This window comes from Plecotus auritus, assembly GCF_963455305.1.
Source record: "Plecotus auritus genome assembly, chromosome: 7".
NCBI lineage: Eukaryota > Metazoa > Chordata > Mammalia > Chiroptera > Vespertilionidae > Plecotus > Plecotus auritus.
Window position 1 is genome coordinate 42,427,050 of NC_137774.1, and position 24,068 is coordinate 42,451,117.

The window sequence follows — 24,068 nt, forward strand, 5'->3', positions numbered from 1 at the left end:
AATCTTCAACATTTACAGGGAACTCATACAACTTAACAAAAGGAAGATAATCCATTCAAAAAATGAACAAAGGACCTAAATAGACACTTTTCTTTTTTTTAATTTATTTATTGATTACGGTATTACATATGTGTCCTTATTCCCCCATTACCCCCCACCTCCCTAAAAAGACACTTTTCAAAAGAGGATATACAGAAAGCCAAGAGACATATTAAAACATGCTCAAACTCACTAATCATCCAAGAGATGCAAATCAAAATGACAATGAGGTACCATCTTACACCTGTCAGAATGGCTATCATCAAAAATCAACAAGTGCTGGCAAGGATGCAGAGAAAAAGGAACCCTCGTGCACTACTGGTGGGAATGCAGACTGGTGCAGCCACTGTGGAAAACAGTATGGAGTTTCTTCAAAAAATTAAAAATGGGACTCCCATTTGACCCAGTAATACCACTTCTAGGACTATATCCCAAGAAATCAGAAACACCAATCAGAAAGAATATATGCACCCCTTTGTTCATAGCAGCACCATTTACAATAGCTAAGATTTGGAAACAGCCTAAGTGCCCATCAGCAGATGAGTGGATTAAAAAACAGTGGTACATCTACACAATGGAATACTATGCTGCAGTAAAAAAGAAGGAGTTCTTACCATTTGCAACAGCATGGATGGAACTGGAGAGCATTATGCTAAGTGAAATAAGCCAGGCAGAGAAAGATAAATACCATATGATCGCACTCATTTGTGGAATATAATGAACAACATAAACTAATGAAAAGAATAGAGCCAGAGAAAAAATATTATTTTAGAATATAATAGAAGTAATCTTGTTATTTGCAGATTTTTAATATTTCCTACAACTTTTGTGATATTATACTATGTCAGTACAGTTTTGGTAATATTATATTTAAAATCTTTTTTTCTTGAAATATTAATATTTATTGGATGTAACATTGTTATATTTAAAGTCATTTTTCTTGAAAAAAATAAAGAATAGAAAACACAAATAAATAAATACATACATACATAAATAAGAAATAGTCTATTTAAAAAAAATATGAAGGGGCCAAAAGGAGAAAAGGAAGAGAAGGAGGAAGATGAGGAGGAGGAGAAGCTCAAATCAATAACTTAATGTTTCATTTTAAGAATAAAAAAGAAATATCAATAAAATGATGAAATATAACAAAATGCAAGCAGAAGAATGAAAATAATATGAACTTGAGTGGAGATAAATAAAACAGAGAATACAAAAACAATACAGAAAATAATGACACCAAATAATAGAGCTTTGCAAAGATCAACAAAGTTGACAGACTTTTAGCTAGACTGACTAGGATAAATCAGAGACAATTCAAATTACAAAATTCAGGAATGACAAAGAGATCATCACAATTGAACTCAGAGAAAACTTTTTAAAGAACTTTAAGGGACTATTATGAAACTAGAGGCACGGGTGGGGTCCAGCCAGCCCGCCCTGATCGGGCGTTTGGGCTGGGCTGGGCTGGCCAGAGGAGAATCCAGGGGCAGTTGGCTGGCCTCACCCCCGATGAGGGGGGCGATGGGGGGGAGGGCCGGCGGGGGGCGGGGAGGGGGGCAGGGCTGGCGGGGGGCTGGGAGGGAGCGCCTGGAGAAGACCCACTGAGCTGGAGCTGAGCATGGGCCCCAGTCTTCCCAGGGAGGACGGCCTCAGCAAAGAAACAGAAACAACCAGAAGGCTCTGCAAACAGGCCCTGAGCCCCCTTTGGCCAGGCAGACTCAGAGCTCGTGTCTCTCTGTGTGCATTAGACACAGCCTGGCACTCACCTTTGTCTGTTGGTCAAATGTATGGCATCGAAAAACTTGTTCCCCTTCTTCTCTTTGGACCCTTACAATAAATACAGGCCAATTGGAAGACACGGGCCCCAGTGGCAGAGCCAGGCCCCACAATCACTCGGAATTTAGGCCTAAGACAACTGGGTAGCAATCTCCATGGAACAGAACACACTGTTTTAGAGTCTTAATTCTCCCCTAAAATGTGCCCAGCTGCTCCTCTTTAGCTGGGACAGACTGAACTAAGGAACCAAAGACCAAGTTTCCTTTAAGGTGGGATCCACCAGGAGCCAGCTGGTGGCAAGGCCCATCACAGGCAGCTTCCTTTACACCAAGGTCAGTGTGCTCTGAGCAGGTCCATTTCTGGCGGTGCTGGGTCCTGGGCTGCTTGTTGGGCGGCAGGTCCACAGGGTTTCTCTCCGCTGCCATCCTGGCCTCTGGAGCAGTATCCTCGGGCCGGGCGTGCCAGGTGGCTGTCGCTAGAGCCAGGACTCAGAGAGCAAAGGAGCTGGCCCCTGCCGAGAGGGACCCGCAGGTGGCCAGGCCATGCCCCCAACCACACTTCTCAGTCTCACTCATGTGGATTGGGCCAAAGTCCACTGCCTGAGACTAGTGCCACATGGGTAGGGTCACAGTGCGGAGATGGGCACCCTGACCTGCCAGCCTTGTTGCCCAGCTGATTGATTTTGTCCCACAGACTTCATCTCAAGCTGTACCCTCACAGTGGCCACTTTCCCATTCTTCTTTACTGGTGCCTTGGCGGCAGCCCTGCAACTGGCCCCAGGGCCCTTGAGCTTGACAGCAGTGCTGGTGGCGGCCCCTGCAGCTGGCAAGTCATAGCAACCCGTCGGTCCACTATAATGGTCGCTGGGTTTTTATTATATAGAGTAGAGGCCCGTTACACGAAATTTGTGCACGGAGGGGGGTGTCCCTCAGTCCAGCCTGCACCTTCTCCAATCTGGGACTCCTCAAGGGATATCCTACTGCCCGTTTAGGCCCGATCTACCGGGATCGGGCCTAAACGGGCAGTCGGACATCCCTCTCACAATCCAGGACTGCTGACTCCCCACTGCTCACCTGCCTGCCTTCCAGATTGCCCCTAACTGCTTCTGCCTGCCAGCCTGATAACCCCCTAACCACTCCCCTGCCAGCCTGATTCATGCCTAACTGCTCCCCTGCCAGCCTGTTTGCCCCTAACTGCCCTCCCCTGCAGGCCTGGTCACCCCCAACTGCCCTCCCCGGCAGGCCTCGTCACCCCTAACTGCCCTCCCCTGCAGGCCTGGCCCCCCCCCAACTGTTCTCCACTGCAGGCCTTGGTCCCCCCCAACTGACCTTCCCTGCAGGCCCGGTCACCCCCAACTTCCCTCCTCTGCCAGCCTGGTCACCCCTAACTGCCCTCCCCTGCAGGCTTGATCGCCCCCAACTGCCCTCCCTTCAGGCCTGGTCCCTCCCAACTGCCCTCCCCTGCTGGCCATCTTGTGGTGGCCATCTTGTGTCCACATGGGGGCAAGATCTTTGACCACATGGGGGCAGCCATCTTGTGTGTTGGAGTGATGATCAATCTTCATATTGCTCTTTTATTAGATAGGATAGAGGCCTGGTGCATGAGTGGGGGCCAGCTGGTTTGCCCTGAAGGGTGTCCCAGATCAGGTTGGGGGTTCCCTTGGGGTGTGGGGCGGCCTGGGTGAGGGGCCTGTGGTGGTTTGCAGGCTGGCCATGCCCCCCGGCGACCCAAGCAGAGGCCCTGGTATCTGGGATTTATTTATCTTCTACGATTGAAACTTTGTAGCCTTGAGTGGAGCCAAGCCTCCTGCTTGCCTTGTGGCAACAGCCATTTCTGTTGAGATTTATGTATCTTCTATAATTGAAACTTTGTAGCCTTAAGTGGAGGCCAAGGCAGGCCAGGGCTGCAGAAGCTTGGCTTCCTCCATCGCCAGAGGCAACCCTAGCCTCCTGCTCTTTCAAGCTCCGTGGCTGCTGCCATTTCTGTTTGGATTTATTTATCTTCTATCATTGAAACTTTGTAGCCTTGAGTGGAGGCCTAGGCCGGCAAGGGCAGGCGGAAAGCTTGGCTTCCTCCATTGCCAGGGAAACCCAAGCCTCCCTTCTGCTCTCTGTGGCCGCAGCCATCTTGGTTGGGTTTATTTGCATATTCACTCCTGATTGGCTGGTGGGCATGGCTTATGGGTATAGCAGAGGTACGGTCAATTTGCATATTACTCTTTTATTAGATAGGACTAGAGGCCCGGTGCACAAAATCGGGTGAAGGGGGTGTGTCTCTCAGCCCGGCCTGCACCCTCTTGCAATCCAGGACACCTTGGGTAGGGTCCCTGGGCCTGGCCAGCAATCAGGGCCTGTTGGGGCTTTCCTCTCCCCTCCCCCGCTGCTGCCACTGCTTGCCATCTGTGCGGCTCTGTTGTCCCCCCATCTCCTGCCACCAGTCGACTCTCTCTGTGGGTGACAGGTATGGGGTACAATCCCTTGGCTGGCCTGGGCCTCCCTCAGCGGGGCAATCGTGGAGCCCCGCCCCCTCCCCAGAGGCCTGGGCCTCCCTCTGTGGGGGGTGGGGGGACGGGTTGTGGGGCAATGGCAGGGCCCCCCAACCAATCACATTGCACCCGCCTTGGCTGGCCTTGCGCCAGTGTGTGAAGGTCATCCAGATGGTCATTCTGCTATTTGGTCGTTCAGTCGATTTGCGTATTACACTTTTATTATTATAGATATTGTAAGCCAACAAATTAAATATCCTAAATCAAATGGACCATTTTCTAAAAAAACACAGATACAAACTTCTGTCTCAAGAAGATTTGGAAATTTAATAAATGTTTAACAAATAAAGAGATTAATTTAGTAAACAACACCTTCCCACATGAAAACCCAGGCCTGATGGCTTCAGTGATTAATTCTACAAAATCTTTAAAGGAGAATTAATACCAATATTCTGAAACTCTGCAAAAGAAGAAGGAGGAGGAGGAGGAGGAGGAGGAGGAGGAGGAGGAGGAATATTTGCCAACTCACTCTATGATGACAGCATTACCCTGATATCAAAATTAGATGAAGACAAGCAAAGTCATTACAAGATATAAAAAAAAAACACTAAAGACCAATATCTCTTATGCATAAAAACACAAAAATTCTTAACAAAATACTAAAAGAATATAAAAAGATTGTAAAGCATGACCAAGTGGGACTTACCCCAGGAACACAAAGTTGGTATAACCCAGGAAAATCAATCTATGCAATACATCATGTTAGCAAAATAAAGCATAAAAACTACATGATCATCTCAATAGACAGAAAAAGCAGTTGACAAAACCTAACACCTTGTCACATTAACAACATTCAATTAACTAGGAGTAGAAGGAAACTTTCTCAACTTGATAAAGACCACCTATGAAAAACCCATAACTAAAATTATACTTAATGCTGAAAGACTGCATGTTTTCCTCTAACATCAAAAACAAGACAAACCTCTCCACTCTTTTCATGTCTTTCAACTTTACACTAGAGCAGTGGTTCTCAACCTTCCTAATGCTGCGACCCTTTAATATAGTTCCTCATGTTGTGGTGACCCCCAACCATAAAATTATTTTTGTTGCTACTTCATAACTGTAATTTTGCTACTGTTATGAATCGTAATGTAAATATCTGTGTTTTCCGATGTTCTTAGGTGACCCCTGTGAAAGGGTCGTTTGACCCCCAAAGGGGTCGTGACCCACAGGTTGAGTACCGCTGCACTAGAGGTTCTTGCCAAAGAAATTAGGCAAGAAAATGAAATAAAAGTCTTCCAGATTATAAAGGAAAAAGTAAAACTATCTCTATTTGCAGCTTTCATGATTATATGTAAAAATCCTAAAGAATGGACACACAGAGAGAGGATCCAAGATGGCGGCGTAGGTAAACACCTAAACTGCTGCTTTGCACAACAATTTCAAAACTACAACTAAAAGACAAAACGTCTATCACCCAGAACCACGGGAAAGCTGGCTGAGTGGAAGTTCTACAACTAGAAGGAAAGAGCAAACAGCACTGAGAGGTGCACAAGCGCTGAAAAGCTGAGGTACGGAGGCGCACGAATCAGGCTGGAGACGAGTGACTGGGAGCGCTGCTTTTTTTCAACCCGAAGGGAGACAAGCTCCCGATTACTCTGAACTCCAGTTTCTGGGTAGACGTAGGGGACCCAAACTCCTAAGGGGAGAAGCTGGACTGACTGCCATCGGGTCAGAAAGTGAGTGAGGCTTGCCAGCAGGGCTGTGCGCAGGAATAATTGTTTACTGTTCTGGTGTGCGGACGCAGAGACGCGGTCGGAGACGCAGAGCGGGCTTACTGGCAGCCATCGCTGCATGCAACGCCCTAGCCTAGTGACACCCTGAGACCTCGCCCCCGCACAACCTACAAACCCACCCAAGCTCCAAGCAGCGGCTTTAGCATATGAATGGCCTGCCCTATCACAGCTTAACCTAGCAAACTTGCAGCCCGGGTCAGACAGCTCCAAAACCTCCAAACCCCAAGCAAAGAGGAGAAAACTGTAGTTCTCGCTGTAGCTCCTGCTGGGTGGCCTCAGACTGTAGCTGACCTGCACCCCATTGGAGATCCAGAAGCCAGTGTACCTAGTGGTCAGTGTGAGACACCAGATTTCAACTCCTCACATCCATAAGTGACACATTCAAGAGGCAGACTCAGTGAGCACCAAAGCCCCACTGAAATAAGTCCTGCACCATAAGCGTGTCTCCAGTGCAGCAGTTCTTCCATTATAGACACAGCGGGTCCTCACAGCCAATTGACCTGAAGGTCAATACCTCCCAGTGTACCAACAGCAATCAAGGCTTAACTACACCAAGACTTTGCACTCAGCCCACAAAGGGGTGTACCAAGAGCGTCCACCTCAGGTGATTGGGGAGGCTGAGCTACTGGCCCCTATAGGTCACCTACCACACAAAGCCACTCCATCAACACAGGGAAGCAGCAAAATGCAGAGACAAAGAAACATGTCACGAATAAAAGAAATGGAGGAAAGCAAACTACTGGACGACATAGAGTTCAGAACTACATTTATAAGGTTACTCAAGAATCTTCTAAAAAATGCCGAGAAACTTGATGAGACCTTCAAGGACCTTAATGAGAATGCCAAAAAAATGGAAAAGGACCAGTCAGAAATTAAGCATACACTGTCTGAAATAAAGAATATACAGAAACTCAATGTAGATTAATGTACCCCAAGAATCAAACCAAAGATCTGAAATATGAGGAAACAAAAAACACCCAACCAGAAAAACAAAAAGAAAAAAGAATCCAAAAATATGAATATAGTGTAAGGAGCCTCTGGGACAACTTTAAGCATACCAACATCCAAATTTTTGGGGTGCCAGAAGAAGAGAGCAAAATATTGAAAACCTATTAGAAGAAATACTGACAGAAAACTTTCCCTACCTGGTGAAATAAATAGACTTACAAGTTCAGGAAGTGCACAGAACCCTGTACAAAAGGAATCCAAAGAGGACCACACCAAGACACATCATAATTAAAATGCCAAGGGCAAAAGACAAAGAGAGAATATTAAAAGCAGCAAGAGAAAAACGGTTAGTTACCTACAAGGGAGCACCCATACAACTGTCAGCTGATTTCTCGGCAGAAACTATGCAGGCCAGAAGGGAGTGGCAAGAAATATTCAAAGTGATGAATAGCAAAAACCTACAAACAAGATTACTCTACCTAGCAAAGCTATCATTTAGAATTGAAGGTCAGATAAAGAGCTTCACAGACAAGAAAAAGCTAAAGGAGTTCATCAACACCAAACCAGGATTACATGAAATGCTGAAGGGTATTCTTTAAGAAGGGGAAGAAGAAGAAAAAGGTAAAGATAAAAATTATGAACAACAAAATGACATCAAATACATACCTACCAACAAGTGAATCTAAAAATCAAGTGAATAAAAAATCTGAAGAACAGAATGGACTGGTAAATATAATAGAATCAGGGACATAGAAAGGGAGTGGACTGACAATTCTCAGGGGGAAGGGGGTGTGAGGGGTGTGGGAAGAGATTGGACAAAAATCTTACACCTATGGATGAAGAGAGTGGCGGGGGCGGGGGGTAAGGGCATGGGTTGGGGTTGAGAATCAGGAAGAGGGGAGCTATGGGGGGAAAAAAGAGGAACACTTGTAATAATCTGAACAATAAGATTTATTTTAAAAAAAGAATGGACACACAAAAATAGCTATTAGAACTAATAAACTAGCAAGTTTTCAGGATAAAAGGTCAATATATAAACATCAATTGTATTTCTACATATTAGCAATAAACAATCTAAAATGTAATTAAGAAAACAACTCCATTTACAATAGCATCAAAAATAATGGAATATTTAGGAATAATTTTAACAAAAGAAGAGCAAGACTTATATACTGAAAACTACAAAACATAGTTGAAGAATTTAAATAAAACTTAAATAAATGTTAAGACATTCATGGACTAGCAGACTTAATGCTATTAAGACAGCAATGCTTTCCAAACCAGTCTATAGATTCAACTCAATCCCTATAAAAATCATTGCTACATTTTTTTTGCATAAATGATCAAGCTGATCCTAAAATTTATATGCAAAGAAAAGTTTGCATGTCAAGCCTTGGGAAACCCACCCTTCCCAACTTTTTTATATTCATTTTTTTTATTAAGGTATTATATGTGTACATATCTTACCATTGCCCCCCCACCCCACTACCATACATGCCCTCACCCCCCAATGTTTTGCATCCGTTGGTTATTCTTATATGCATGCATATAAGTCCTTCGGTTGATCTCTTATTTCCCCCACCTCTCCCTAACCTTCCCGCTGTAATTTGACAGTCTCTTTGATGCTTTACTGCCTCTGTATCTATCTTTTTGCTCATCAGTTTATAATGTTTTTTATTATCCCCAAATGAGTGACATCATGTGGTATTTTTCTTTCATTGACTGGCTTATTTCACTTAGCATAATGTTCTCTAATTCCATACAGGTGCCTACAAATGGTAATAATTCCTTTTTTATGGCAGCATAGTATTCCATTGTGTAGATGTACCATAGTTTTCTGATCCAGTCATCTACTGACGGACACCTAGGCTGTTTCCAAATCTTAGCTATTGTAAATTATGCTGCTATGAACATAGGGGTGCATATATCCTGTCTGATTGGTGTTTCTAGTTTCTTAGGATATATTCCTAGGAGTGGGATTACTGGGTCAAATGGGAGTTCCATTTTCAGTTTTTTGAGGAAACTCCATACTGTTCTCCACAGTGCAGCACCAGTCTGCATTCCCACCAGCAGTGCACGAGGGTTCCTTTTTCTCCGCATCCTCCCCAACACTTGTTGTTTGTTGATTTGTTGATGATAGCCATTCTGACAGGTGTGAGATGGTATCGCATTGTTGTTTTGATTTGCATCTCTCGAATAATTAGTGACTTGGAGCATGTTTTCATGTGTCTCTTGGCCATCCTTCTGTCTTCTTTCGAAAAGATTCTATTTAGGTCCGTTGTCCATTTTCTTATTGGATCATTTATCTTCCTTTTATTAAGTTGTATAAGCTGCCTGTAGATGTTGGAGATTAATCCTTTATCAGTAATAACATTTGCAAGTATGTTCTCCCATACAGTGGGGTTTCTTGATGTTTTGTTGATGGTTTCTTTTGCTGTGCAAAAGCTTTTTATTTTGATGTAGTCCCATTTGTTTATTTTCTCTTTGGTTTCCATTGCCCTAGGGGCAGTATCAGTGAAGAAGTTCTTTCAGCATATGTTTGAGATTTTGCTGCCTGTGGATTCCTCTAGTATTTTTATGGTTTCCCGTCTTATGTTTAAGTCCTGTATCCATTTTGAGTTTATTTTTGTGTATGGTGTAAGTTGGTGGTCTAGTTTCATTTTTTTGCATGTATCTGTCCAATTTTCCCAACACCATTTATTGAAGAGACTGTCTTGACTCCATTGTATGTTCATGCCTCCTTTGTCAAATATTAATTGCGCATAGCGGTTTGGGTCCATATCTGGATTCTCTGTTCTACGCCATTGGTCTATATGTCTGTTCTTGTGCCAGTACCAGGCTGTTTTGAGAACAGTGGCTTTGTAATACAGCTTGAAATCTGATATTGAGATCCCTCCTACTTTATTCTTCTTTCTCAGGATTGCTGTGGCTATTCAGGGTCTTTTTTTTTATTCCAGATGAATTTTTGGAGAGTTCTTTCTAGGTCTGTGAAATATGCCATTGGTATTTTAATGGGGAGTGCATTGAATCTATAGATTGCTTTGGGTAGTATGGACATTTTAATGATGTTGATTCTACCAATCCATGAACATGGTATGTTCTTCCATCTGTTTTTGTCTTCCTCTATCTCTTTTTTCAGTGTCCTGTAGTTTTCTGAGTATAGGTCTTTTACCTCCTTGGTTAAGTTTATTCCTAGGTATTTTAATTTTTTGACTGTGATGGTAAATGGGATTTCTTTTTTAGTCTCTGTTTCTGTAAGTTCACTATTGGTGTATAGAAATGCCATAGTTTTCTTGGCGTTAATTTTGTATCCTGCTACATTGCCAAATTCATTTATTAAGTCTGTTAGTTTTTTGATGGAGTCTTTCAGGTTTTTTATGTACAATATCATGTCATCTGCAAATAAGGACATACTTCTTCTTTTCCAATTTGGATGTCTTTTATTTCTTCTTCTTGTCTAATTGCAATGGCGAATACTTCCAGTACTATGTCGAACAGGTGTGGTGAGAGTGGGCATCCCTGTCTTGTTCCTGTTCTTAGGGGAAATGGTTGTAGTTTTGACCATTGAGTATGATGTTGGCTGTGGGTTTATTATATATAGCTTTTATTATATTCAGGTATGATCCTTCTATTCCCACCTTGTTGAGAGTTTTTATCAAGAAAGGGTGTTGGATTTTGTCAAATGCTCTTTCTGCATCAATTGATATGACTATGTGATTTTTATCTCTCAATTTGTTTATGTGATGTATTACGTTTATTGATTTTCGGATATTGTACCATCCTTGCATTCCTGGGATAAATCCTACTTGGTTATGGTGTATGATCTTTCTGATGTAGTGCTGAATCCGATTTGCTAGAATTTTGTTGAGGATTTTGGCATCTATGTTCATGAGGGATATTGGCCTGTAATTCTCTTTCATTGTGTTGCCTTTATCTGGTTTTGGTATTAGGGTGATGCTGGCTTCGTAGAAGGAGCTTAGAAGTGTTCCTTCCTCTTGAATTTTATGGAATAGTCTGAGGAGGATAGATTTTAGTTCTTCCTTGAATGTTTGGTAAAACTCCCCTGTGAAGTTGTCTGGCCCCGGGCTTTTGTTTGCTGGGAGCTTTTTGATGAATGCTTCAATTTCTTCCATAGTTATTGGCCTATTGAGATGTTTAGATTCTTCCTGATTGAGTTTTGGAACATTATATTTTTCTAGGAATATGTCCATTTCCTCCACGTTGTCCAGTTTGTTAGAATAGAGTTGTTCATAGTATTTTTTAACAATCCTTTGTATTTCGCTGGGGTCTCTTGTTATTTCCCCTCTTTCATTTCTGATTTTGTTTATTTGGGTCCTATCTCTTTGCTTCTTGGTGAGCCTGCCTAGAGGTTCATCAATCTTGTTTATCCTTTCAAAGAACCAGCTCTTGGTTTTGTTGATCTTTTGTAATGTTTTTTTGGTCTCTATGTCATTCATTTCTGCTCTGATCTTTATTATTTCCTTCCTTCTGCTTACACTGGGCTTTTCTTGTTGTTCTCTTTCTAACTATTTGAGTTGTAGGGTTAGGTAATTTATTACCACTGTTTCTTGTTTTTTGCAGTAGTCTTGTAGAGCTATGAACTTCCCTCTCAAGACTGCTTTTGCTGTGTCCCATAGATTTTGGATTGTTGTGTTTTCATTGTCATTTGTTGCCATGATGTTTTTTATTTCTCCCTTGATCTCTCTGGTAACCCGGTCATTGCTTAATAGCATGCTGTTTAGTCTCCATGTGTTTGATTGTTTTGGATTGTTTTTATTGTAGTTGATTTCCAGTTTTATGCCACTGTGATCTGAGAAGATGCTTGATATGATTTCTATCTTCTTGAATTTGAAGAGACTTTGCCTATGACCCAACATATGGTCTATCTTTGAAAATGACCCATGTGCACTTGAGAAGAATGTATATTCTGTGGCTTTGGGGTGAAATGTTCTGAAGATGTCAATTAATTCCATCTGGTCTAGTGAGTCATTTAGGATTGATGTTTCTTTGCTGATTTTTTGTTTAGAGGATTTGTCCAGTGGTAACAGTGGGGTATTAAAGTCTCCTACTATGATGGTATTGCTCTCAATCTCTCCCTTTATATCTTCCAGGCGTTTTTTTTTATGTATTTGGGTGCTTCTGTATTGGGTGTGTATATTTTTACCAGAGTTATTTCTTCTTGTTGCATTGATCCCTTTAGTATTATCTCTTGTTATGTCCTTCACTTTGTGATCTAATTTGTCAGATATAAGTATAGTTACCCCAGCTTTTTTTTTTCATTTCCATTCTCCTGAAAAACCTTTTTCCATCCCTTCACCCTCAGTCTATGTGTGTCTTTTTTTCTGAGGTGGGTTTCTTGTAGACAGCAGATATATGGGTCATGTTTTCTTATCCAAACCATTACCCTATGTCTTTTGATTAGGGCATTTAATCCATTTACATTTAAAGTTATTATTGATAGGTACTTATTTGTCACCATTTTTATTCTTTACCCCTGTGTTCCTTCTTCGCTTCCTATTTCTGTTTGTTGTTGTTGTTGTTGTTGTTGTTGTTGTTGTTTTTGGTGTTCTTGTTTTTTTACAGCAGACCCTTTAGCATTTCTTGCATTGCTGGTTTGGTGGTAATAAATTCCCTTAGTCCTTTTTTGTTTGTGAAGCTCCTGATTTCACCTTCAATTTTCATTGATAGCCTTGCTGGGTAAGTATTCTTGGATTCAGACCCTTCCTTTGTATGACTTTGTATATTTCATTCCATTCCCTTCTGGCCTGATGAGTTTCTGTTGAGAAATCAGTTGCTAGTCTGATGGGGGTTCCTTTGTAGGTAACTTTCTGTCTCTCTCTGGCCACTTTTAAGATTCTTATTTTGTCTTTGGTGTTTGCCAATTTAATTATAATGTGCCTTGGCATCGGTCTTTTGGGGTTCATTTTGCTTGGGACTGTGAGCTTCTTGGATTTGTGTGGGGTTTTTCTTTCCTATATCAGGGAAGTTTTCTGTCATTATTTCTTCAAACAAGTTTTCTATTCCTTGCTCAGTTTCCTCTCCTTCTGGAACCCCTATTATGCAGATGTTGTTTTGTTTTGTGTTGTCCCAAAGTTCCCTTAGGCTCTCCTCCTGCTTTTAATTTTTTTTTCTAGAAGCTGCTATACTTGGGTATTTTTTCCTACCTTGTCGTCTAGCTCACTGATGCGGTCCTCTGCTTCTTCTAGTCTACTCTTGATGGTTTCTATTGAGTTCCTTACAGCAGCGATGTCATTTTTCATTTCTTCTTGGTTCTTCTTCATTTCCTCTTGGTTCTTACTCATATTGTCGAATTTGTCTTCCATTCTTTTTAGCCACCTTATGACCATTTCTCTGAATTCTTTCTCTGGCAGGTTGCTTGCCTCCATTTCGTTTACTTCCTTTTCTGGTGATGCCTGCTTTTCTTTCATATGCAGGCTCTTTCTTTGTCTCCCCATGGTCTCTCTTCTCCAGGTGTCTGGTTATGTAGTTCTCTCTCTCCTGCATTGATTTAAAGGCACAAAATACAACACAACCAGGTACCATACACAAGGCACTGAACAGAAATGTATTCATGATATTAATAACCCCAAATAAAGGTGACCACCAGAGAAAGGCAAATTAGGGGATAGGAGAGAAAGAAGAAGAGGAAAAAAAAAAGAAAGTAGTGCCAAAATGAAATTGGGAAAAGGAAAAAAAAAGTAAGATAGAAAAAAAAGAGTATAAGAAAGGAAAGGGAAACAAACTATATATATGGGGGGGAAACTCCAATAGAACAGCCACTAATCCCAGCAAATGCCAGCAACAAGTACCTTGAGGTGAATACAAACTACAAACAACAATTAATATCAAGCGAGACGAGGAAAAACAGACGCAAAAAAACAAACAAACAAAAACAAAGCAAACAAAATAAAACAAAACAAAACAAAAAGAATAAGCAAAACAATCTCACAAACAAGCATAAAAAATCAATATAATCAACATTCAAGAAAACAACAGCAAAAGGACAGAGAGAAAAACAACTTTTTGGATAGTGAAGACAGAGAAGAAAGAGGTGTGTATGAACTCAGAGCAGGAGACTGAAAATTAGATATATAAGTAGGGTGAAATTTTGACAGGGGGTAAAAAGACAGAATAGGGAAAATCTAAAGCAGGAAAAGGGTAAGAGAAACAGGACAACCAAAGGGCAAAAGTTAGGAAGAGAGTGATGGCATAAAGGTACAGTTGAGATAGAGTAGAATGATGCTAAAGGAAAGATGAAAATAGAATGTAGAACACTAATCTCAAAGTCAAATAAGGAGAAAATAAAATGACACTTTAAAAAAAAAAGGTAAAATAGTAGTAGTAATAATACTGATTGAAAATAAAAAATGTAAAAATTAAAAAGGTAAAATCAAGTGAGGAAAAAAGAAAAAAATTAGTTTCTTAAGTAGAAGATGAAAAAGAAAAAAATAATAAAATAATAAAAATAATAAAAAATAAAATAAAATGTGCAGTAGTGAAGGTCATTCACTTCTTCTATTGTTCTGTTTGGCACACCTGTTTCCCAGTCAGGACAGTATTGCAGTTCGCTGCGTTCCACTGCTCTTCAGTGTTGTAAGCCAGTCCTGATTTTTAAGCAGGCGGTGTGTCTTACTTTCTTGTATTCCTTAATTTGTGATTACACAAGAGTCAATTTGTGATTCAGCCTCTGGGTGGCAGTGTTTCTGGATTGACTTCCGGATCTCTTTGGCCTCTCTAGCCTGTATTTACATCCTTCTTTCCCTGTGGCGCTCAATACCGGTTTGTGGGAGTGGGCTGCCCCAGAGCTGGTTCTCCGACGGTCACTCCCTGCTCTGATCCCCAGGTTCCAGAAAAACAACTTTCCCCTGCAGTCTCCTAGGGTGTCCCCAACTGGGTGATCCTATGTATTGGGCTCAGTAATCAGAAGCAAGGATTCAAAGAGGAGAAAGCTCCAGTGTGCGAACTCCAGGTCTGCGCATAAGCCCGCGCAATCCCCTTTTCCCCCTTGTGTCCAAGCACCAGGCACACTCCCAAAATTTTTAGGCTGTCCTTCTGTGTCAGATCAAAATGGGTTGCTTTTTAGAGATCCCCTCTGTTAGCAGCTCTGAGGACCCACTTCCACATTCACAGATCATGCCAGCCCCAACAGCCATGGATTTTTCTAGGTGCAGACTTCCCCCGGTGCTCCAGCTCCTGCAGTGCATGTGTTTCTCTGTCCTGCCAGGACCAGAGACCTCACCTTATCCCAGGTGAAATCTGACCTTTCCGTGGTGGAGTGTAGAGCTCCTCTGAATCCACATGTTTGCGCCAATTGGGGACTGGTGCTCTGGGGTTCGCAGCTGTTCGGTGGGTGCTGCAGTTGTAGATTTTCAGGTTTCCAATAACATCCACTTTCCCCTTCAAGATGGCGCGGTCTCCGCGTCTGAGCCAGTGGCTCCAGGAGGGAACCCGGCAGCAGTGGGGGCTGCTCGGTCAGAGGACCCCCATCCAGCAGTCCCCCACCTTCTCCTGGAGTATAGCTGTCGCATAACTCTCCAACAGAGACTCCCCATGCAACCTTCAGCTGTTCTTTCTATCTGCTCCGGGACAAGGCTCTGGACACGTCTGTCTATTCCACTGCCATTTTTCCACCCTCTCACCTTTATTTTTATTTATTTATTTTTAAATCTTTATTGTTGAAAGTATTACATAGGTCATCCTTTTTCCCCCATAAACCTCTTACAGCCTACTTCCATCATCCCCCAAGATCCTCCCCCAAAAAATAAAAAAATTTTAAGTAAAATGTCCCACGTTACTCTAAGCCATACATGTGTTTTTCTTCCTTTAATATCTCTGAGGACCCCAAAAGGGCCACAGTACTAGAAATGGAAACCAGGCCCCAGTTACCCTGAGGAGAGGGCCCTCGGGACATGCAAATCTCTCCCACAGGCTGGTCAGCTGTGGCCTCACGTACAACTGCTGCAAGGACCTGGCCTCCATGCTGGGTACCAGCCCCAGCCTGACAGAACTGGACCTGTGGCAGAACGACCTGGGTGACCTTGGTGTGAGGCTGCTCTGTGAAGGGCTCAGGCAACCTGCCTGCCAACTCAAGCACCTGGGGTAAGGCCCTGGGGTCATTTCTGGGCAGAGGGCAGGGAAGGGGAGGCAGAGCAATGGAAAGGGGAGTGGGGGCCCTGAATTGGACAAGGTAAGTAAATGGGGCAGAAAAATGCATGGGCTGCCTGGCTTCCCTACCAGATCGGCCACTGACTTAGGCCATGAGACAGGCAGGTCTTCATCTGAGACTCGGTTTCTTCATCTGTATAACAGGACTATCATATCAACCACATAGATGTGATGAAATAAAATGCATGTAAAACTAGTGCAGTGCTGGGAACAGAGTTGAGAGGCTCAGATGATAACCACTGGTGAGGCCACATGTTCAGAGGATTCCTGCCCAGGTTTACTTCTCCATCCAAGGCAGTCCTTCCATCCTTCCTTCCTCCTTTTCTTCCTTCCTTCCTCCTTCCTTTCTTCCTTCCTTCCCTCATTCATTCATTCATTCATTCATTCACTCATTCATCCTTTCATTCATTTCATGGCTCCAATGTGCCAAGCACTGGGCCAGGCACTGAGGGCACAATAGTGAGCAACAGACACGGGCCCTGCCCCCTTAAGCTTGCACTCCAGTGAGGAGACAGATGTTGATGACATGTTAACACACAGTGCATCTCTGAGCTCCATGCAGTTTGTGAAGGGAAAGTGCACTGTGTTATGAGAGTGTAACAGGTGGGGGAGGATGGAATTAGACTCAGGGGCAGGGAGGGCCTCTCCGGGGAAGTGACATCAGGCTGAGACCTGAAGCAGAAAGAGGGGTTGACCAGGCCCAGCCAAGGAGAGCAGTCCAGGCTGAGAATAGCATGGGGAAGACCCCAGGATAGAAACGGGCTCAGAGCACTGGAGAGCCGTGTGGCTGGGGTGCAGTGACCCCCAGCCCTCATTTCCCACGCTGTCTCCGGGCCACTTCCTGTTGCCTCCCAGCATGAAAACAAGTCCACAGCCAGGTTCTGACTGAACATTTCCCTGCAACTCCTGGCTGGGGCCTATCTCACTCTCAGAGCTGACAGGGTTCCAAATCTCCATGTCCTGACCCCTCGGTCTTGGCCAAAGCTCCAGCCGGCTCTCAGCCTTTCCTCTGCCAGTCCTCCTTTCTCAAACCTAAAGCAGCAGGAGGTGAACACTCTACATGTGGGTCCTCCCAGAGCCCACTCTGACCCTTCACAACCATGGGAACTCCATCTTCTGGGGCTGGCATCTTTCCACTTCAGTCCCTTCCCCTCTGAGCATGTCACCATCTCTTATATGTCACCACCTCTCCAGAGCTGGGCCTTTGCAGTAGGTCTGCATCCATGCCCTGCTCACCCGTTACTCCTCACCTCTTGGTTGCCTCAGAGCAGCTCTAGGACGTCCTGCGAAGGTTTCTGCCTCCTTCCTTCCTAGGGCCCTGGGACTGGGATGAGAGAGACAACCTCTGCATCATGGGTCATCCCCTCACCAGGGGAGAACAGCTCTGCTAGCAAGAATGAGGAAGGTGTGCGCCCCTGACAGGTGCAGGGTCTTCACACCTGCTTTGTCCATGGCTCATAATAGGCTGAGCAGGTCCCTCCCTGTTGGAGATGAGGACATGGAGGCCCAGAGAGGGCAGCAGCTATCCCAAATCCAATGGAAACCAAGAGCACAAGGCATGTGAGAATGGAAACTGGCTCTTTCTTTCCAGGAAGCCTCCTAGCCTCTGGGAAGGAAATCCCAGGACCTACTTCAGTGTAGTGAGTTTGAGGCCATGGGGACTGACTGTTCTGTGGTGGGTGCTGTGAAGTGCTGCTGAGTCTGTTTTCAGGAAAGAAGACCCACCCCCACACCCCTGAGAGTGCTGCCAGCTACAAGGATGGCCTCTGCCAACTAGAGCCATCTCACACAAGGTCACTGCCCTCCTGGGTGGCTTACGTCCAGTGACTGGTATAGTGGTATAAGGACCCTCCTCCAAGTATGGAACAGCCCTGGAGGGTCACCCCCACATCAGAAGTCCCATAGAGTCAGCTGTGCCCCTTGGGACTGCATCACAGCCCAACTTGTCACTCTACCCAGTCCTGTTACCTCCCTTTGCCCTGGTATTGACCCAAGAACACTCCCTAATAAACCTCCTAACTCAACTTTACTTTCCATCATAGAATGTGTTTTTAGGGAACCCAACCCACAACAGGTTTCTGCAGGACCTGGAAGGTTCCATGATTCTGGGCCCTGAGGCCCTTGAGATCATGTGGGGGTCCCAGGATAACTAAGCTTCCTTTGTGCTTGCAGGCTGGAACAGACTCAGCTGAGTGAGGAGGTGAAAAAGATGCTGAGTCTCCTGCAGCAGGAGAAGCCTCAGCTAGTCATCATCAGTAGTCCGTAAGGAGGAGACATAGAACTCCCTCGAGCTGAACCAGGCCCAGGGCTGACTCCTTCAGGCTGTTCCAGGAACATGGGCCAGAAGTGGGGTGGGGTGAGGTTGGAGGTAGAGACAGACAGAAGCAGAAAGAAGCCAGGAAACCACAACAGCCAGAGTGAGGTTGTTTCTTTGTTTGTTTAGTTCAAACAAGATCATGCCCCTCCTTTGTTTAAACCCTTCCATGAGATGATAAGGAGGTGAAAAAACGAAGAAACGTGTATGAGTGAGTGGGTGAGATTTGGAACATGAAAAGCAATGACGCTGAGGGGGAGATGAGGACAAGCAGAGAGAGCTTTGGAGGGGACAGACCACCCTCATTCAATCTCCACACATATAAACACCCATGTATGCAGCCCAGCTGAGGGGAATCCAGGGAACAGGAGAATATGATTTCCTGCTGGGAATTTGCTGCAGCCCTGTGGGCCTTCATTTTGATATGTTTTCGCCTGTGACTGCAAAGTACATCTATGCCCTGGTCCCCATTCCTCTGCCTCACCTAGTCTGGCAGAAGCCATTAGGAGGCCTTAGGAGGAACCATTCCTCAGAGAACAAACATTCCCCTCAGACCCACAGTGTGTTAGGCACAGAACCATGGACACGGGCCCAACACCTAGGAATTAACTCAGCAGGGACAGAGGCCCAGGTGACCCACAGCATGAATCATTGTGCCTGAGTCAGCGTGAATGCTCTGATGGCCTATTTGAGTCTGTCCAAAGGACCTGAGATGAGTTATGAAAGGTGGGAGGGCTTAGCTCGGCTGAGAGTGGGTAGATTCCTGGCAGAGGTAGAGGCTCTGATCTCAGCTCCTTTGAGGAATGGAAGGATGCCAGGTACCAGAAACACTTCTACTCCAAGTGTGGACCATGGACCAGCAGTGTCAGCATCAGCATCACCTGAGAGCTAATAAAAAATGCAAATCTCAAGCCTCACTCCAGACCTGCTGAATCAGAATCTGTGTTTTGACAAGGCCTTTGAGCAGCATTGGATTAGAAGTGAGTGAGCAGGGAGAGTGGCAGAGGTGGGATTGGAGCTGAGGGGTGGCAGGAAGTTGGGAGGACAAAGAGGCCTTTGGGCCATGTTAATAACTTCCGCTTCTACCTCAAAAGCAATAAAGATTTCAGGGCTTCAGTAGCTAAGTGATGAGTCAGGTTCAAATTGAAGACCAGCTGCTGTGTAGAAATGGCCTGGAGAGGGACAAGAGAAGAAGAGGGCACCTTTAGGGGGAGGATGCAGTGGTTCGAGCCACAGATGCCAGGGCCTTGGCTGGAGGTGGAGGCTGTGGAGGTGGAGTGAAGGGACTAGACAGGAGAGCTATACTAGAGCCAGTGACAAGGTGGCCAATCAACTCTCATAAGGAGCCAGAACTACATTCCAGTTCCCACATGGATGGAGGGGTGGATGGGGGCCATCACGAAGACAGCGTCTATGAGAGAACATCAGATGAAGGCCATGAGTTCAAATTCAGATGGGTTGAAATTAAGTGAGGTTGTCAATTAGCATATTCCCTCTTTATTAGATAGGATACTTTCATTTTATTGTATGTCATGTATACCTCAATCAAGCTCTCGTTTTGTTTTGTTTTGTTTTGTTTTGGGTTTTTAATGATTTCAGAGAGAAAGGGAGAGGGAGAGAGATAGAAACATCAATGAGGAGAGAGAATCATTGATCAACTGCCTCCTGCATGCCCCCTATTGGGAATCAAGTCCGCAACACGGGCAGGTGCCCTTGACTGGAATCAAACCCAGGACCGTTCAGTCCACAGGCAGATGCTCTATCCACCAAGCCAAATCAGCTAGGGTGTTATTATAGTATTTTCAATACAAGATACCAGGTGATCTTATCCATATATATTTTGTGGTTCATTTTGAAGAATATAAATAGAGACCTTTTTTTCCATAACCACAATGCCACTATCATATCTAACAACGTTTACAATAAGTCATTTTCATATCATCTAATACCCATTCTGCATTAATATTACCATGTAGATTGTGTTAATTGTTGAAAAGTAGGATCTTTAAAAATAATAACTTTCCTATTTTATTGTTCTTCATACTATTATTATTTTCATCATCATCATCATCATTATAGAAACAGTTAACCACCTGCAGTCATATATTAATCTGTCAACATACATTAGGTCTCTTATTACTCACAACTCTATGAGATGGTGCTATTATTACTTTTACTTACAAATAAGAAAACTGAGGCTTTCTGAAGCCGCCACCATTGCCGCTGGTCTCGAGGCCGCAGATGCCACCACTGACACCACGCAGAGCCAAAACCATGTGTGAGTACAAGCTAGTGGTCCTTGGTTCAGGAGGCATGGGGAAGTCTGCTCTGACAGTTCAGTTTGTTCAGGGAAATTTTGTTGAAAAATATGACCCAATGGTAGAAGATTTCTACAGAAAGCAAGTTGAAGTAGATTGCCAACAGTGTATGCTCAAAATCCTGAACACAGCAGGAACAGAGCAATTTACATCGATGAGGGATTTGTATATGAAGAATGGCCAAGGGTTTGCACTAGTATATTCTACTAGGGGCCCAGTGCATGAATTCATGCACCTTGAAAGGAACTGTGGGCTGTGAGGCTGCAGTGGGCACAGGGGCGGTCTTGGCCCATCCTCTGCACCCCCACCTGGCCCCTCCCACCATGGCCCCTGGTCCCCTGTCTGCCTGCAACCCCGCTCCCACCACCGCCACTTCCACATACTGACAGCACCAGCCCCGCTCGCACCTTTTGGTGGTGTGGAGCAATTGGGGCCCGCGCCAGTAGCAGGTGCGAGCAGTGGCTGCTGCCCCAATCACCCCCCAGGAGCAGTGAGAGGTGGAGAAGCCCTCAGGGGCAATCAGGGCCAGCAGCCTCTGCTCCCACCCGCTGATGGCCCTGAGCAATCGGGACCAGTGCTGGGAAACGGCAGTGGATGCGAGCTGTGACTTCAGCACAGGTTGCAGGTGCGAGCACTGGGCGGGACCGTGGTGCGCAGGAGCAAAGAATTTTCAGTAACCACCAGAGGCTTGCCCCAATGACTGTAACTGGTGCACCACCTTGGTCTGGCACCCCCGATCACCTGCTCCACCATCCCACCGCAGCTGACACCTGCCATGTTCCGCGCACACCCCCTGGTGGTCAGCGCACATCATAGCAACCATTTGTTTGGTTGTTCAGCCATATGGTCTATTTGCATATTAGCCTTTTATTATATAGGATTACAGCTCAGTCCACATTTAATGACTTCCAGGACCTGAGGGAACAGATTTTACAGGTTAAGGACACAGAAGATGTTCCAATTATTTTGGTTGGCAATAAATGTGACCTGGAAGATGAGCGAGTAGTTGGCAAAGAACAGGGTCAGAATTTAGCAAGACAGTGGTGTAACTGTGCCTTTTTAGAATCTTCTGCAAAGTCAAAGATCAACATTAATGAGGTATTTTATGACCTGGTCAGACAGATCAATAGAAAGACACCAGTGGAAAAGAAGAAGCCTAAACAGAAATCCTGTCTGCTGCTTTAGGCCCACAGTGAGCGGCAGCTCTGATCCAGATTACAGGAAGGAAGAACTGCTGCCTAATTGGAAGTGCCAGAATTCTAGACTTCAAAAAATAAATCTGAAGCGGCTTCTCCTGTTTTATACATTATGTGAAGAATTTAGTTCTTATATTGGTTTGCACACGTTCCCTGGAGAGAACAAAATTCTCTGTGTATATCTCTCAGAAAATAAGACAATAGTATTTCTCCTTTGCAATAGCAGTTATAACAGATGTGAAAATAAATATACTTGACTCTAATATGATTATACAAAAGAGCATGGATGCATTTCAGAAGTTAGATATTGCTACTATAATCAAATGATTTCATATTGACCTTTCTATCATGATTCCTCCCATCAGGCACTAAACGTTGAACCATTATACTTTAGGTCTGTAATGATATAGATGATGAAATTTCCCCTCAAACTCATTACAGCAGATAACTATTTTGAGTCATTGACTTCATTTTATATTTAAAAATTATGAAATATCATTCTATCATTATATTCTAATTAAAATTGTTTGTGCATAATGCTTTGGAAAAAGGGTCTTTTATAGGAAAAAAAACTGGCATAACTGATTCCTATGGCTTTCAAAGCTAAAATATATAATATACTAAACCAACTCTAATATTGCTTCTTGTGTTTTACTGTCAGATTAAATTACAGTTTTTATGAATGATTAAATTTTAGTACATTTAAAAAAAAGAAAACTGAAATTAGGGAGTTTCGATGACTTGCTTGGGGATCCACAGTAGAGAGCAGAGGGTCTACGATACAATCCCAAATCCCTCTGTGATATGTTTGACCTTGCAGCCACTCTACTGGCTATGCAGTGCACGGCGTGGGGTTGGATATTCAGTACATACTCAGTGGGCTTGTGTAGAGTAATTAATTCAATGTCTACTTCTCTCTGTAATTCCCAAAGTTCACTTCCCCATGAGTGGCTCCTACCCCTGGAACAAATCCAACAGAAACCCCAGAACCCAGAGCCGGTGAGAGTGGCTCTTTCTTTCCAGGACACCTCCTAGCCTCTAGGAAGGAAATCCCAGGACCTACTCCTATGTAGTCAGTTTGAGTCCATGAGGCCTGACTGTTCTCTGGATGATGCTGTGGAAGTGCTGCCCAGGTCCCTTTCAGGAAGAAGATGTAACCCCAGTTCCTGGTAGTGCTGCATGGCCTCTGAAAACTCACACAAGGTCACCTCCCCTCCCTGGGGTGTCTGGCATTCAGTGACTGACAGGAGTAGTGGTATAAATCACCTCCTCCCAGTATGGAACAGCCTGGAGGGTTATCCCAACATCAGAAGTCCCACAGAGTCAGCTGTGTCCCTTGCGATTGTATCACAGCCCAACTTGTCCCTCTGCCCATTCCTGCTTCCTCCCTTTCTTTGCCCTGGTTGACCCTAGAACATTTCTGAATAAGCTTCCTAACTCTATTCTCCATCTCAGAACCTGATTTCAGGGAACCCAACCTATGGTAGTTCCTATAGAACTTTGAGATCGTGTCGGGGTCCCAGGTAACCAGGCTTCCTTTGTGTTTGCAGGCTGATCACGCCTCCGTGGGATGAAGAGGTGGCAAAGATGCAGAACACCCTAAGGCATAGGAAACATCAGCCGATCACCAGCAATCGGTAAAGGGGGAGACACAGACTTTGCTCCAGCTGACCCAGGCCCAGGGTTAACTGCTAGAGGCTGGTCCAGAGACATGGGCCAGAAGTGGGCTGGGGTGAGGCTGGAGGCAGAAACAGACAGAACAGGAAGAAGCCAAGAAAACCAGCAGCCAGAGGGAGGTGGTTGGTTGGTTGGTTGGTTGGTTGGTTGGTTGGTTGGTTGGTGCAAACAAAGTGATGTCGCTCCTCTGTTTAAAGCCTTTCACTAGATGATAAAGAGATGAATAAGTGAAAAAAAGTGAATGGGTGATATTTGGAACAGGGAAAGCAATGACCACGAGGAGGAGACAAAGACAAGGAGAGAGAGCTTTGTGGGGGAAGACCACTCGCCCTCACCCTCCACACATATAAACAC

The 24,068-nt window shown here is 44.4% G+C and overlaps 2 protein-coding genes across 2 annotated transcripts in view; both read left to right on the top strand.

Moving 5' to 3' along the window:
* The window catches only part of NLRP1 (NLR family pyrin domain containing 1), a gene marked incomplete at both ends in the record, with an annotated part of 98,962 nt that overhangs the window by 31,042 nt on the left and 43,852 nt on the right, over window positions 1-24,068 (top strand). Inside the window, 3 exon segments of the mRNA XM_080677366.1 lie at window positions 15,973-16,143; window positions 18,382-18,471; window positions 23,588-23,674. Of these exon segments, the coding sequence (XP_080533492.1) occupies window positions 15,973-16,143; window positions 18,382-18,471; window positions 23,588-23,674 (348 nt within the window).
* Window positions 20,798-22,026, top strand: LOC308254895 (ras-related protein Rap-1A-like; the record flags this gene model as incomplete). The annotated part of the gene is made up of 2 exons (XM_080681476.1): window positions 20,798-21,058; window positions 21,733-22,026. The coding sequence occupies 2 exons, from the start codon at window positions 20,798-20,800 to the stop codon at window positions 22,024-22,026; spliced, it is 555 nt and encodes a 184-aa protein (XP_080537602.1).